This window comes from Erigeron canadensis, unplaced genomic scaffold, assembly GCF_010389155.1.
Source record: "Erigeron canadensis isolate Cc75 unplaced genomic scaffold, C_canadensis_v1 Conyza_canadensis_unscaffolded:125, whole genome shotgun sequence".
NCBI classification, from domain to species: domain Eukaryota; kingdom Viridiplantae; phylum Streptophyta; class Magnoliopsida; order Asterales; family Asteraceae; genus Erigeron; species Erigeron canadensis.
In genome coordinates this window covers 78,808-91,683 of record NW_025215521.1, presented here as the reverse complement: position 1 = coordinate 91,683, position 12,876 = coordinate 78,808, and the positions used below count along the sequence as shown (strand labels likewise).

Sequence of the window (12,876 nt, the reverse complement as noted above, 5' to 3'; positions counted from 1 at the left end):
ATTATTTGTGTATGTAAAATCTTATGCATCCATAATTTATAGTTTATAATTTTGTGCATTCATTATTTATAATTTATAAGTTTGTGCATCCATAAATTTATTTTATAAAATTAAAGAGAATGAAACAACTAGTTATATAAATCTTGTAATTTAAAAATTTTAGGTGTTTCCAAATTAATTGCAATTTAATATATTGACATATGGAAGTTACGTATATAAAGAATTAAGAATAATAAGTGGTTACGTTTCAAATTAATAAAAAAATAAAAAGTTTTAAACAAAATTCCATCTCATGTTAAAATTACTCTTTTATTCTCTGTTTTTACTGTTCTTATTAAAAACTTGTTCTTATTATATATATATATGGTAAGTGGCGGTGGGTGACCATAACTTTTAGCATTACAAATTAAGGGTCCTACCCGGCCCTTGACACAAGAATTTGTTACTGCTTAATTACTTACATGTTGCATGACTTTTAATGTTGTAATCTCTAAAGCTAATTTTTCCTTTTCAAAAGATCAACCATATATCCTCAATTCCTCTATAAATTGCACTCTATCCCCCATATTCATTCCACACACACTCACACACTAATCTTACATATATACACTTCCTACAGAATCTACACACAACTTATAGAATATATACATAATATATATATATATATATATATCAGTCCAAACGTAGGTCGGTACGATGGAAACATTCCCAGTTGTGAACATGGAGAAGCTCAATGGAGAAGAAAGAGAAGCAACGATGAACCTAATCAATGATGCTTGTGAAAAGTGGGGATTCTTTGAGGTATATACATAATCATCGATCAATTATCTATATATATGAATACTACTACTACTTTAACTACTTTATATATATATATATATATATATAAAGAAAGACAGGTTAAGGATTATGTGGCTCTTAGACGCCTAAGTTTGGGTGTAAAACTCTCGCATCTTGATTTCTAATCCAAAAAAAATGGGGGGTCAATCATTTCTATATATATTAAAAAATCAGTATTTATGTGGATTTATTATACGCCCATATTTTTTATGGATTAAAATATCAAGATGTAAGGGTTTCTGTATCCAAATTCAAGTATCTAATACTAATATAAGTTAGAATATATATATATATATATATATGATGGATGTATGTATGAATTAGATTGTGAATCATGGGTTATCAACTGAGCTTTTGGACACCGTGGAGAAGATGACAAAAGCGCATTACAAGAAGTGCATGGAAGAGAGGTTCAAAGAAATGGTGGCTAACAAAGGCTTAGAAGCGGTTCAGAACGAAATTGAAGATTTGGATTGGGAAAGCACTTTCTATCTTCGACATCTCCCTGAATCCAACATCTCTGACATCCCTGATCTTCAAGACGACTACAGGTATGTCGTCCCCTAACCGTGCAGTGACAGAGCCGGGTTATTTCATTCATTCACTACCATTATAGTATAGTATGTGTATTTAATTTGAAGAAATATTATGATAAATCAACTTAATTCATTAGCTTAAAAATCAGCCTATGCACACGTGGAATGATTAAGGAATAAGATTTGGAAAAAGACTTCGTGAAATCCACATATCAAATTTTTTAAAATTTTAGATTGATTTTTAAGCCAATCAATTTTATATATTACATAATAAAAGATACCCCCTAATTTTAAGAACATGAAATGACACATTTACTCACCATCTTAATACATCATTATTTCCACTTTATAAACTGTGACTAAAATGCGCTTAAAATTAACAATTCAACCTCTATCTCTTCCTCACGCAGAAACATATAGCAAAAACCTTAACTCAAAATCCGTCCCCCTCCACCCCCTTGTCATATCCCACCGCAACAATTTATCACATCTCCAACTGCAGCGAAATTACTTTTACATTAATAACCACACCATCACCGCCGCCGTTACCGCCACTGCATTGTGCGGACACGAATCTAGTATTACTATATAAAGAGTATACACATTTGTTGAAAAGTTTGAAAAGGAGAGATGCAAAATGACCATCTTACCCTTAATAAATTAATTTACATCACTTGTCACATATAATCTAAAATCTACACTACCCCTTTCAAATCAGTACCTTTTAGATCATTTACCACCACATCGCAGCCGCCTTGCGCAATAATCCTTCTATCTTATAAAAAGTTTTCATCGCCATCTTTATATCAATTACATTTACATCAGCCTACACTACTCGACACTGCTACCGTCACCGCCACTAACAGTCGCCGCCATCACCACTCATCGTCGACCCCACCAGAGATCACCACCGCCGCATTATATGAGTATAGCGCTATACTATTAAAAGAACATACCTTTTTTCAATTGATGACATGTCATCTAATTAGAGTATTAATTTTAATCTTTAATATTAACTACACTTGTATTCTTTGTCTTTTGTTTATTTCAATCTTTTTGATATATTGATTTTAGAGCATTAACTTAACTCACGGCTTTAACTTTAATCTTAATTACAATTAGGACCTTTATCTTTCTTTAGCCCTTATTTTATTTAAATTATTTTTAAGTTAAAGTTACAATTTTGTCACGTAGTTTGAAAAAATAAATACAGTTAGAAATAAGGAAAGGGATTCCTTCAAGTTAAACTAACATGACTGTTAGGCTAATCTTGTCCCTTAGATAAAAATCAAGAGTCAAGATTCAAAGATAATGATTGAATCTTAGCCCTTGATTTCAATCAAGGGTCAAGATGTCCCCAACTTAACTAATGACATAAATACAAAAGGGTGATGAATTAATAAATGGGATACACTTTGAAAAAACTAATTCAGGGCTTTTTGTATTTAATATGAGGATTAATTAATATTATATATAATGATTGAGGATTGATGATGATGATAGATAATGATAATGAGTACAGGAGGGTGATGAAGGAGTTCGCAAAAGAAATAGAAAAACTAGCTGAAAAAATGTTAGAGATATTATGCGAGAATTTGGGGCTGGAGAAAGGTTACCTCAAGAAAGCTTTTTGTGGCGCAAAGGGCCCCACATTCGGGACCAAAGTGAGCAACTATCCGCCATGTCCGAATCCAGATCTAATCAAGGGGCTGAGGGCCCACACCGACGCTGGCGGTGTCATCTTGCTCTTCCAGGATGATAAGGTCAGTGGGCTCCAGCTACTTAAAGACGACAAGTGGATTGATGTTCCACCGATGCACCACTCCATTGTAATTAACCTGGGAGATCAGCTAGAGGTATATATATGTAATGTAATCCCTTGAATTAAAATTATTTTAGGGGATTATAATTATTGATAGAAATCCCGGCCATTTCTAATTTATATATTAATCTCTGATCAGGTAATCACCAATGGAAGGTACAAGAGTGTGATGCATAGAGTGATTGCTCAAACAGACGGAACCGGGCGTATGTCGATAGCCTCTTTTTACAACCCAGCAAGTGATGCGCTCATCTACCCTGCTCCACAACTCATCAGCCACCACCACAATAACCAGTACCCAAAATTTGTGTTTCAGGACTACATGAACCTCTATGCTGGCCTCAAATTTCAAGCAAAGGAGCCTCGTTTTGAAGCCATGAAGAAGAAGACCAACACCATGGAAGACTCTGTCAATGTGATTGCCACCGCTCGATAAAATATTACTACATCTTCAGCTACCAAAGAATGGTTTGTGGTGTGTGCATTTAGTAAAATAAAAAGGACTACGACAAATAAAAAAACGAAATGTGTTGCAAGTGATCATCGATATATATACATCTTCTGTCGGTGTCATCTTTGCAGACATATATTTATATATCTATATATGGTTTGCACAAGACCAAATTAATGATAACATAATTCTGCGTGTTTTCTTTCTTTAGGTTGATGATTAACCTAATTAAATCTACGATTTCAATGTTTTTCTAATTAATAAAACTAGCCAACAGGTAGCCAACTGAACGCCTTCATGAATTCAACTAAATTAATCAACATAGATATTTATTCTAAGGGGTTGTTTGATCACTCAATGTTTTTTATGGAATTGAATTTGTTACTGGAATTAAAATTTAAAGGATTTGAAATCTAAAAATTTTAAAATTTATCTTATGTTTGGTTGAGAGAATTCAATGAAATTCAATTGATGCAATTTGAATTTAAACTATTACAAATGATAAAATTACCTTTTGTTAAACTATAACTTTTTTTTGAAAGCTATGATAACTTAGTCATTTTTAAAAAATAATATAGATCTAACACTCTTTTTGAGATAAATAAGATAATATATACTTGTATTTGTAATGTTTAATAATAAAATTTAATTTTACACATATGATTTATAATAGTAATGGTATATCATTTTTTTTAATGTTTATTTTTCAATTGTATAGTTATATATTATAAAATTGAGTCATCACACTGTTACTTTTTATGTCTCATGATATATATTAATAAACCTTTGTTGGTAAGGTCTTTGACCTTGTAATAATCAACTTGCGTTTGAACTCACTTTTCAATTTTATAGGATGAATTAATTGAGAATTTTTTGGAATCCCTGGGTTCCTTTTCAGGCTTTCTTATACTTTAAAATTAGTGATAGAATAGTATGTCGTTAAAGAAAATATATTGCAAAAGTAGTAAGATATTAAATTGACCTCACGTAAATTGGATACATTAAACAAATGAATAATTTTGAAATGTATGTTATATAACTATTTTTGAAAAGTAAGTTTCATTCACTATTTATCACTATTCCGTAATTACGGAGTAGGCAAATAATTACAAGAGTACCATGTTACATTAAACAAATTTTAATCCTTCCAACTAATACACCCTTTCTTCATTTTACAAAATTACCAAAAAAAACTTATGTTCTTCACCTTTTGAAATATCTATTCTAATATCCGTTTATTCAAAGATCTTCTCATTTCTTGCCTTCCATATACACCAACACCTATCAAAAACAATGCCTTTAACACTCTTCCTAGCCATCTTGTCCAGAGCCACCTTGTCGCATAACTATATAAGTTCAATAATAGAAGAAAAAATAGGAAAGATAACCTTGCACCAAGACCAAATACGACTCCACACAATCCTGCGAATTGGCCATAACAAATGAGATAATCAATACTTTCGTCCCAATAATCGCATAACACACATGTGAGAGCACCAAAAAACAGTTCCGGTCTTGAAGGGCTTATAGGTGGGAATTCGATTAAGAGTCGTTCGCCACATGAAGATATTACATCTCTTAGTCACCACCTTAGACCATTTGAAGACGAATATCCAACTGAAACCCATACCGCTTCGAATGAACTTCTTCACATATATTAATGATATAACTTTTTATATATTTAAAAAACTTCTTTATATAATTATATTTCTTTGTTTTTGTATTGTTTTTTAGTTTCATTTAAAATTCATGATAATCTAATAGTTATAAAAAAACTAACAGAGAAAAAATGACGTAACAAAAAAAGTGTGATAAATATCTGGATTTTTGAAGTTTTCCCTGACTTAGTTTTTCAATACATGGATTTATATACAAATTTAGTTTATCAATCTTCCATAATTAACCCAGATGCTAAGGATAGTTTAGATATTATTTTTGTCAATGAGATTTTGAAGGATTTACATATGATTACTTATGGTATATTATAATAATTAAAAAAAATTATAATTTACACTATTTTATTTTATATCATTAATTTACATCATATAAAGTATAAGTATTAATGTTGTCATTTGATAAAGATGAAATAATTTAATTTGATCTAATAGTTGTAATTCTGTAAATCAAAAATGGAATTCATTCGAGAATTTTTATTTGTTTAGTAATAAATTTAATTATGAGCTTGGTAGATTAATAGCGTAACCGCTGTAACGATTCGAAGGTGAAAGTGGGCTTTGTAAGAAAAAGAATCAATGGGCTTTTAGCCCAAAGGGATCAACCGTCGGGACGGAAGAATATCCGCATTCGTAAACTACAAATGAACGGTTACCCAAAACGACAACTAACCCATTAAAGAAAAAAGAGAATAAATGGAAAAATACAGTATTTCTTTAATTCCTTTTGATATATATGTCATGAAGAAGGAATAATATAATAATAATAATACAGATCTATAGATACTTGATAGATAGATATTTTGCAGTTGCTTTTCTGGATTTTTAGACAGCAGAAGGAAGGAAGGAGTAGTAAAAGTAAAGTAGTGTGTTGGCGATGGCGTCATCTGTTGTTTCTTCTTCTTGTTGTTCATTCTTACCACCACCGAATCCAACAACAACAAGAAGAAAGCTTCCTTCTTCTTCTTTATCTAATTTTTGTATCAATTTTTACAACTCAAATAATAATAATAATAATAATAATTGTTCAATTGGGTCTTCTTCTCTTCTTCCAACAACGCTCAGCGGCTGGTAATTACTTGTGTTTTCGATTTCTTTCCAATTATATTCAATTTATTCTTCCCATTTTATTCGTTTTCTAATTAGTTACTTGGAATAGCAATTAAATCCTAATGATACTACTTTGTCTAGTCCTTAAGATTTCATTCATTCATGATACAATACCTTAGAAGAAATTAGCGGGGAGCCCCGATCTGAGCTCCCACACCATTAGCTATAGCAAAACTAATCCTATGAAATATATGAGTAGAAGCACCTGGCCCAGTGTCATGAGAACTTTCGGATCACTTCTATTAGAAATGAATAGGATTTACAAGAAATTAGCAGATACTATCCGGATCACTCTTCTAGCTATATCATTATAGCTATATCAGCTTCTAAAAACAGTTTCTCCTGTGTATATGAGGAGGACATATCAGCTTACAATTCCTCATTGAATAATATCTCGGTTTCTGTTGCCAGGAGACAATTGTTGAAGGATGCATGTTGGAGAATAAAGTGTGGAAAGAGGTGATGTAATGATGACCTGATAAATTCATAACATATTAGTAAACCTGATGTAATGCATCTTTGAGAATATTGTGTGTTATTACAGGTATGGTCTGGTAGCACCTACAGGGTCAGGGAAGTCCACGCTCTTGAAACTCTTGGCATGGGGGAAAATATCACTACCCAAAAACATCAACATATTGATGGTGGAGAAGGAGATTGTAGTTCCTGATGACAGGACAATCTTGGATGCTGTATTTGTACCAAGTAAAAAGCAAATTACTTTGGAAGAAGAATTTACTACATTAAAAAATGATGAGAATGATGATGTCAAGAAAATGGAGAAGTTAGAGAGGTTGTACACAGAATTGCAACTCACAATTGATGATGATTTCACCCGAGCCAAAATTGGGCTTAATTGTTTAGGTGTTCCCTTTGCTAAGCAAGACAACAAAACAAACTCAATGAATCCTGGAGAAAGGATGAGAGTTTCATTGGCACGAGCTCTTCTTTTGGAACCGACTATTCTGTTATTGGATGAGCCATCCGACTATGTTAATCATACAGCACTTTTCTGGTTAAGTAACTACTTGAGCAACTGGAAAAAAACTTTTGTAGTTGTTTGTCATGCAGAGACTTTTTAAAGACAGCCTGCGATGAAATACTTCATCTTTGGTGTTTAAAACTTGATAGCTACAGAGCTCGTAATTTTGAAAGGTTGTTAAAGGAGAAGAAAAAAGCGGAGAAAGAGGAAAGAAATAAGTTTAAAGAAATGGCTGAAATATATAATTTGAAAGGTTATTATTTCAGCCATTTCTTTTTCTTTCTTTTTCAGTTCCTCTTTAAACTTATTTCTTTCCTCTTTCTCCGCTTCTTTCTTCTCCTTTAACAACCTTTCAAAATTACGAGCACTGTAGCTATCAAGTTTTAAACACCAAAGATGAAGTATTTCATCGCAGGCTGTCTTTAAAAAGTCTCTGTCATGACAAACAACTACAAAAGTTTTTTTTCCAGTTGCTCAAGTAGTTACTTAACCAGAAAAGTGCTGTATGATTAACATAGTCGAATGGCTCATCCAATAACAGAATAGTCGGTTCCAAAAAAAGAGCTCGTGCCAATGAAACTCTCATCCTTTCTCCGGGATTCATTGAGTTTGTTTTGTTGTCTTGCTTAGCAAAGGGAACACCTAAACAATTAAGCACAGTTTTGGCTCGGGTGAAATCATCATCAATTGTGAGTTGCAATTCTGTGTACAACCTCTCTAACTTCTCCATTTTCTTGACATCATCATTCTCATCATTTTTTAATGTAGTAAATTCTTCTTCCAAAGTAATTTGCTTTTTACTTGGTACAAATACAGCATCCAAGATTGTCCTGTCATCAGGAACTACAATCTCCTTCTCCACCACCAATATGTCGATGTTTTTGGGTAGTGATATTTTCCCCCGTTTCAAGAGCGTGGACTTCACTGAGCCTGTGGGTCCTACCAGACCATACCTGTAATAACACACAATATTCTCAAAGATGCATTACATCAGGTATACAAATATGTTATGAATTTATCAGGTCATCATTACATCACCTCTTTCCACACTTTATTCTCCAACATGCATCCTTCAACAATTGTCTCCCGGCAATAGAAACCGAGATATTATTCAATGAGAAATCGTAAGCTGATATGTCCTCCTCATATATACAGAATGCATCCTTCTAGCTATATCCGGTAACTTTCGGATCACTCTTCTAGCTATATCAAAACTAATGCTACTAAATATATTATTTTTATTTATTGAGTGCATCAAGGCTTACTGTTTTTATATTTTTGAATCGGCCAATGAAAAATTTCATTAATACTAGCAAGATGCTAGAATAAATCCCAGTATAAATCAAAAGTAAAAGGCTCCACACATACGCCTTGATGGTTAAGATACATCAAGGCTTACTCTTGACAAGTTTTTATGTTGAGGAAGGATTTCATCGTTGATAATTTTGCTACTGCTACTGCTACTGGTTTCACTTGTTATTAATAATTTAATTATATATTGTTATGTAGGAGGAGGAAGAGGAGCATAATATTATTATGTAAGAAGGAGGTCATGGCAACTGTTTTGCGAGATAATGAACACAAAGTTACCCTGGATGATGATGACACGTTGACTTCTCCCCCTTCCCCTTCTGCTGCTGATAAACACATACCCCCAAATAATCCCTCTTCTTCTTCTTCTTCTTCTTATGTTGAGAAATTCGTCATCAACATTGAACAATCTATCAACATCTTCCTTACGGTATATGTGTGTGCGTGTGTGTTCTTCCTTTTCTATTCAGTACCAACTTCCTTGGATGCTGTTTAATTTCTCTCTCTCTCTCTCTCTCTTCAGGATTCAGTAATCAAAGTGCTCGACACCTTGTACCATGACAGAGACTATCCAAGATTCTTTGTTCTCGAAACTATAGCAAGAGTCCCTTACTTTGGTAACTCCCCCCTCTCTATCTTATATTTCTCCCTTACAAATCAAACCACTTTTTTTCATTAACTAGTTGGACCACATACTACATAACACCCCTATATAGTCATATTCAGGAAATACGAGATGCACATACATTTTGTCGCCTTTGAATCTATGCTTTAGAAAGCTATATATATACGGTGTTTAGTGTGGTATACATACAGGCAGTATTTTTGGGGCATATAACTTGGTTTTCTGTTTTTTGGTTTTTTCTCCACCACAGCTTTTATGTCTGTTCTTCACATGTACGAGAGTTTTGGTTGGTGGAGAAGATCAGAGTATCTGAAAGTCCACTTTGCTGAGAGCTGGAATGAGATGCATCATCTTCTTATTATGGAGGTAATCTTCTTCCTCCCAACATCCTTACTCTTGCAACTATCTGCCCCTCTATTTGAGATCTACTTCCTATACACATGCTTCTAAAATAGAAGCTAACATCTCTTGCATTCTATTTTGTAAAAATTACATAATATTCTTAGTTATTCTGCTGATATTTTCACCATCTGTGACAGCCTTTCTTTAGGATTTTTCCTATTTTATGGTACATGTAATAGTACGATAAACTGAATTTCCAAACTTATAGGTTTACACTATCTTTATAACAATTCGGCTTACAATAATTTTGTAATTGTTCCTGTTGGTATATTTATTAACACCTAAACACGAATCATTTCTGAAGTTATTGGTGTTATTTTAACTCAATTATCAGGTGAATAGCTACATTAAATAGTAACTCAATACTAGTTTGAGTTTAGGTTTACATGTAACTTTTCTATTGTTTGAATATGAAGCCATGTAAGTACAGGATTTATAACTATCATTTGTTCATTTGTACAGTAGAATGATATAAATAGTTAAATACATTATGTTCAATTATTGTATTTTGCAATGCATATATTATGCACCCTTGGTATCATTTTTCTTTAGCTATCATTGACTAGTTTATTGCATATGCCCACTCTTTTGCAGGAGTTGGGGGGAAATGCCTGGTGGTTTGACCGGTTCCTTGCTCAACATATTGCGGTCTTCTATTATTTCATGACGGTGTTTATGTACATTTTGAGCCCAAGAATGGCATGTGAGTTAGAATATCTATAGTATCATTGTCATGCTGTTGATTTTGGTATGATACATACCTTGATGAAAGCTGTTTCTCTCTCTCTCCCTAAACCCTTTATTAGTTTGTATTACAGTTACTCGCTTGATTTGCATACTCAAGCCATCTTTATATCATAAGTGCTTTCAACAAAAAGTCTTTTTATTACTGAGAATAGTAGTTTCACGTGATGAAAGCTCTTTTTGATTTTCATCGATTTACTTGTGCAGATCATTTTTCTGAATGCGTGGAGAGCCATGCCTTTGAGACTTATGACAAGTTTATTAAGGCAAAAGGAGGTATGCTTCTTAATCTTGTTTATGATATACTGATAGACAGTTACTTAGGATCACAGACTTACCCTATATATCTATTTCAGTAGTGGTGTAAATGTTAATCACATACATAAACTCCCTTCAATAGGGCAAGTTAAACTTGTCATTGTCTTCTATAAGCAGTAGCAACAATATTATATAGCAATCATAGCAAAAGAATAGGTACTTTCGCTTTGAGTTTTGCCAGATAAGGGGAACCGGAATCTCTGCACTTCTCATTATTATCTAGTTCGCTAAAATAGAATTTAAAATAATTAGGAAATGTCTAAAGTAGAACAAGTTCAAAAGGATAGGCGGATCATGTCGACCATAATCACCAGAAGCACACAGGTGATTTTAGCTCAAATGTACCAACAAAAGGATTTTGATCCCCCAAAATGGGTTTTTCTGCAGGATGTTATTTTTAATAGCTTAATAAAATAATGCGATTGTTAATTATTAATTAGATGTCTATAATATCACTAACACTTCAGTTCCCCATTGAATTTGTGTAGCCAACCTGCTAGATTCAGTAACACTAGTTATTTTTAGTATAAGTTTTTTAAAGACATAAAATGATGTAATACCCTGGTGTTTCATTGAACAGATGAACTGAAAGAACTACCTCCGTCTAAAGTTGCTGTGAAATACTACACAGAAGATCTGTATTTGTTTGGTAAGTTCCATTTCAGCTACATAATCTGTATATTCTTTATTTTATTTACTTTAACCCTTAAAACGTTTCTATTCAGATGAGTTTCAAACCGCAAGACTGCCCAACACTCGAAGGCCAGTGATAGGTAATAACCAACCTGATTTTTTTTTGTCGTCTCCCTTTTCAAACTGGTATGAAATTTGCACTTACCTATCTTTGATATCGATCTTGTGTCAGAAAATATGTATGATGTGTTTATGAACATTAGAGACGATGAAGCAGAGCATTGTAAGACAATGAAGGCATGTCAAACTCATGGGAACCTTCGTTCTCCTCATTCCAACAATGGAAACTTTTCGTCTGAAGATGATTTGGGTTGCATCCTGCCTGATGCCGACTGTGAAGGTATTGTAGATTGTATGAAGAAATCCATTACGAATCAACCCATAAACCATACGCCATAAATACACATAAAGAGGTATATAAGAGATGAGAGTAGTGCTGAATAACTATACACAATATATAGATCCAATACGAATTGTAATCTTAGAAATTATTGTAACCGAGTTTTATAATTAGTGCTTACCATATTTTCCATCATTCTATATCCATATCTGTATCTATTAGATTGGATGTCGTAATATGTAATAAACGAAAAGTGGACCATCTCCACCTGGGGAGGGCCACAACATATTACAACCCCCTAGTGAATCAGTGGAAGTTAAATAAACAAACGCATGAGTTATTGTTGATTTCACCATAGTATGTATAAATGTTTAAAGATTCACTAGAGGAATATCCGCACGATACGGTGATGACGACTGGTGGTGGATGGATGGTGGATGGGTGGTGGTGGTGGCGGCGAGTATTGTAAGTTATTGATATAAATAAAGTAGTGTAACTATTGTAGGAGTTAAGGGTAGATGTAAATTAATTTCATTAAGTGTATTTATAGATATTTCAAATAGTTATTATAGGTATAAAATAGAGATATCTAAAATAGTAAATAAAATGGAAAAAAATATTGGAGTTATTAACTTATTATTATTACTAAGTTAATAACTTCAATATTTTAATGCATTTTAATGTCGTATTAGATAATTATTAATTAGTAATGGAATTATAGTATATCATATCATATTTGTTCTCATTGCTGAAACAATTTGAGAGAAAGTTAACAAAGTCGACAACCAGCTTTAACATATACTATAAATCCGATGAACAGATTGGTTTTTATTTTTATTTTTTTAATTTATAGAAATTATGATTTGATAAAATATATAAACATAGGTAATTATAAGTATAACTTGATAGTTTATATGTGAACAAATATGTTTATATATATCATTCATATATGAACATCAAGTTATAATATAGAAGTTCTCATGGTTTTTCAATTCAAAAAGTTTTCGCTTGAACCTTATATATATATGA

The 12,876-nt window shown here is 32.6% G+C and overlaps 1 protein-coding gene across 1 annotated transcript; it reads left to right on the top strand.

Annotated features, from left to right (window-relative positions):
- The first annotated feature begins 598 nt into the window (after nt 1–598).
- LOC122584224 lies at nt 599–12,047 on the top strand. The gene is made up of 13 exons (XM_043756442.1): nt 599–801; nt 1,165–1,391; nt 2,899–3,232; nt 3,338–3,633; nt 6,190–6,393; nt 8,924–9,155; nt 9,249–9,342; nt 9,601–9,716; nt 10,347–10,455; nt 10,704–10,772; nt 11,395–11,463; nt 11,540–11,587; nt 11,680–12,047. The coding sequence occupies exons 1-13, from the start codon at nt 697–699 to the stop codon at nt 11,904–11,906; spliced, it is 2,130 nt and encodes a 709-aa protein (XP_043612377.1). The 5' UTR covers nt 599–696; the 3' UTR covers nt 11,907–12,047.
- The last annotated feature ends 829 nt before the right edge of the window (nt 12,048–12,876 follow it).

Coding starts and splice junctions, on each gene's coding strand:
- LOC122584224 (XM_043756442.1), top strand. CDS start 697: ATGGAAACATTCCCAGTTGTGAACATGGAGAAGCTCAATGGAGAAGAA. Junction 3,233..3,337: donor ACCTGGGAGATCAGCTAGAG/GTATATATATGT, acceptor ATCTCTGATCAG/GTAATCACCAATGGAAGGTA. Junction 6,394..8,923: donor CCAACAACGCTCAGCGGCTG/GTAATTACTTGT, acceptor ATTGTTATGTAG/GAGGAGGAAGAGGAGCATAA.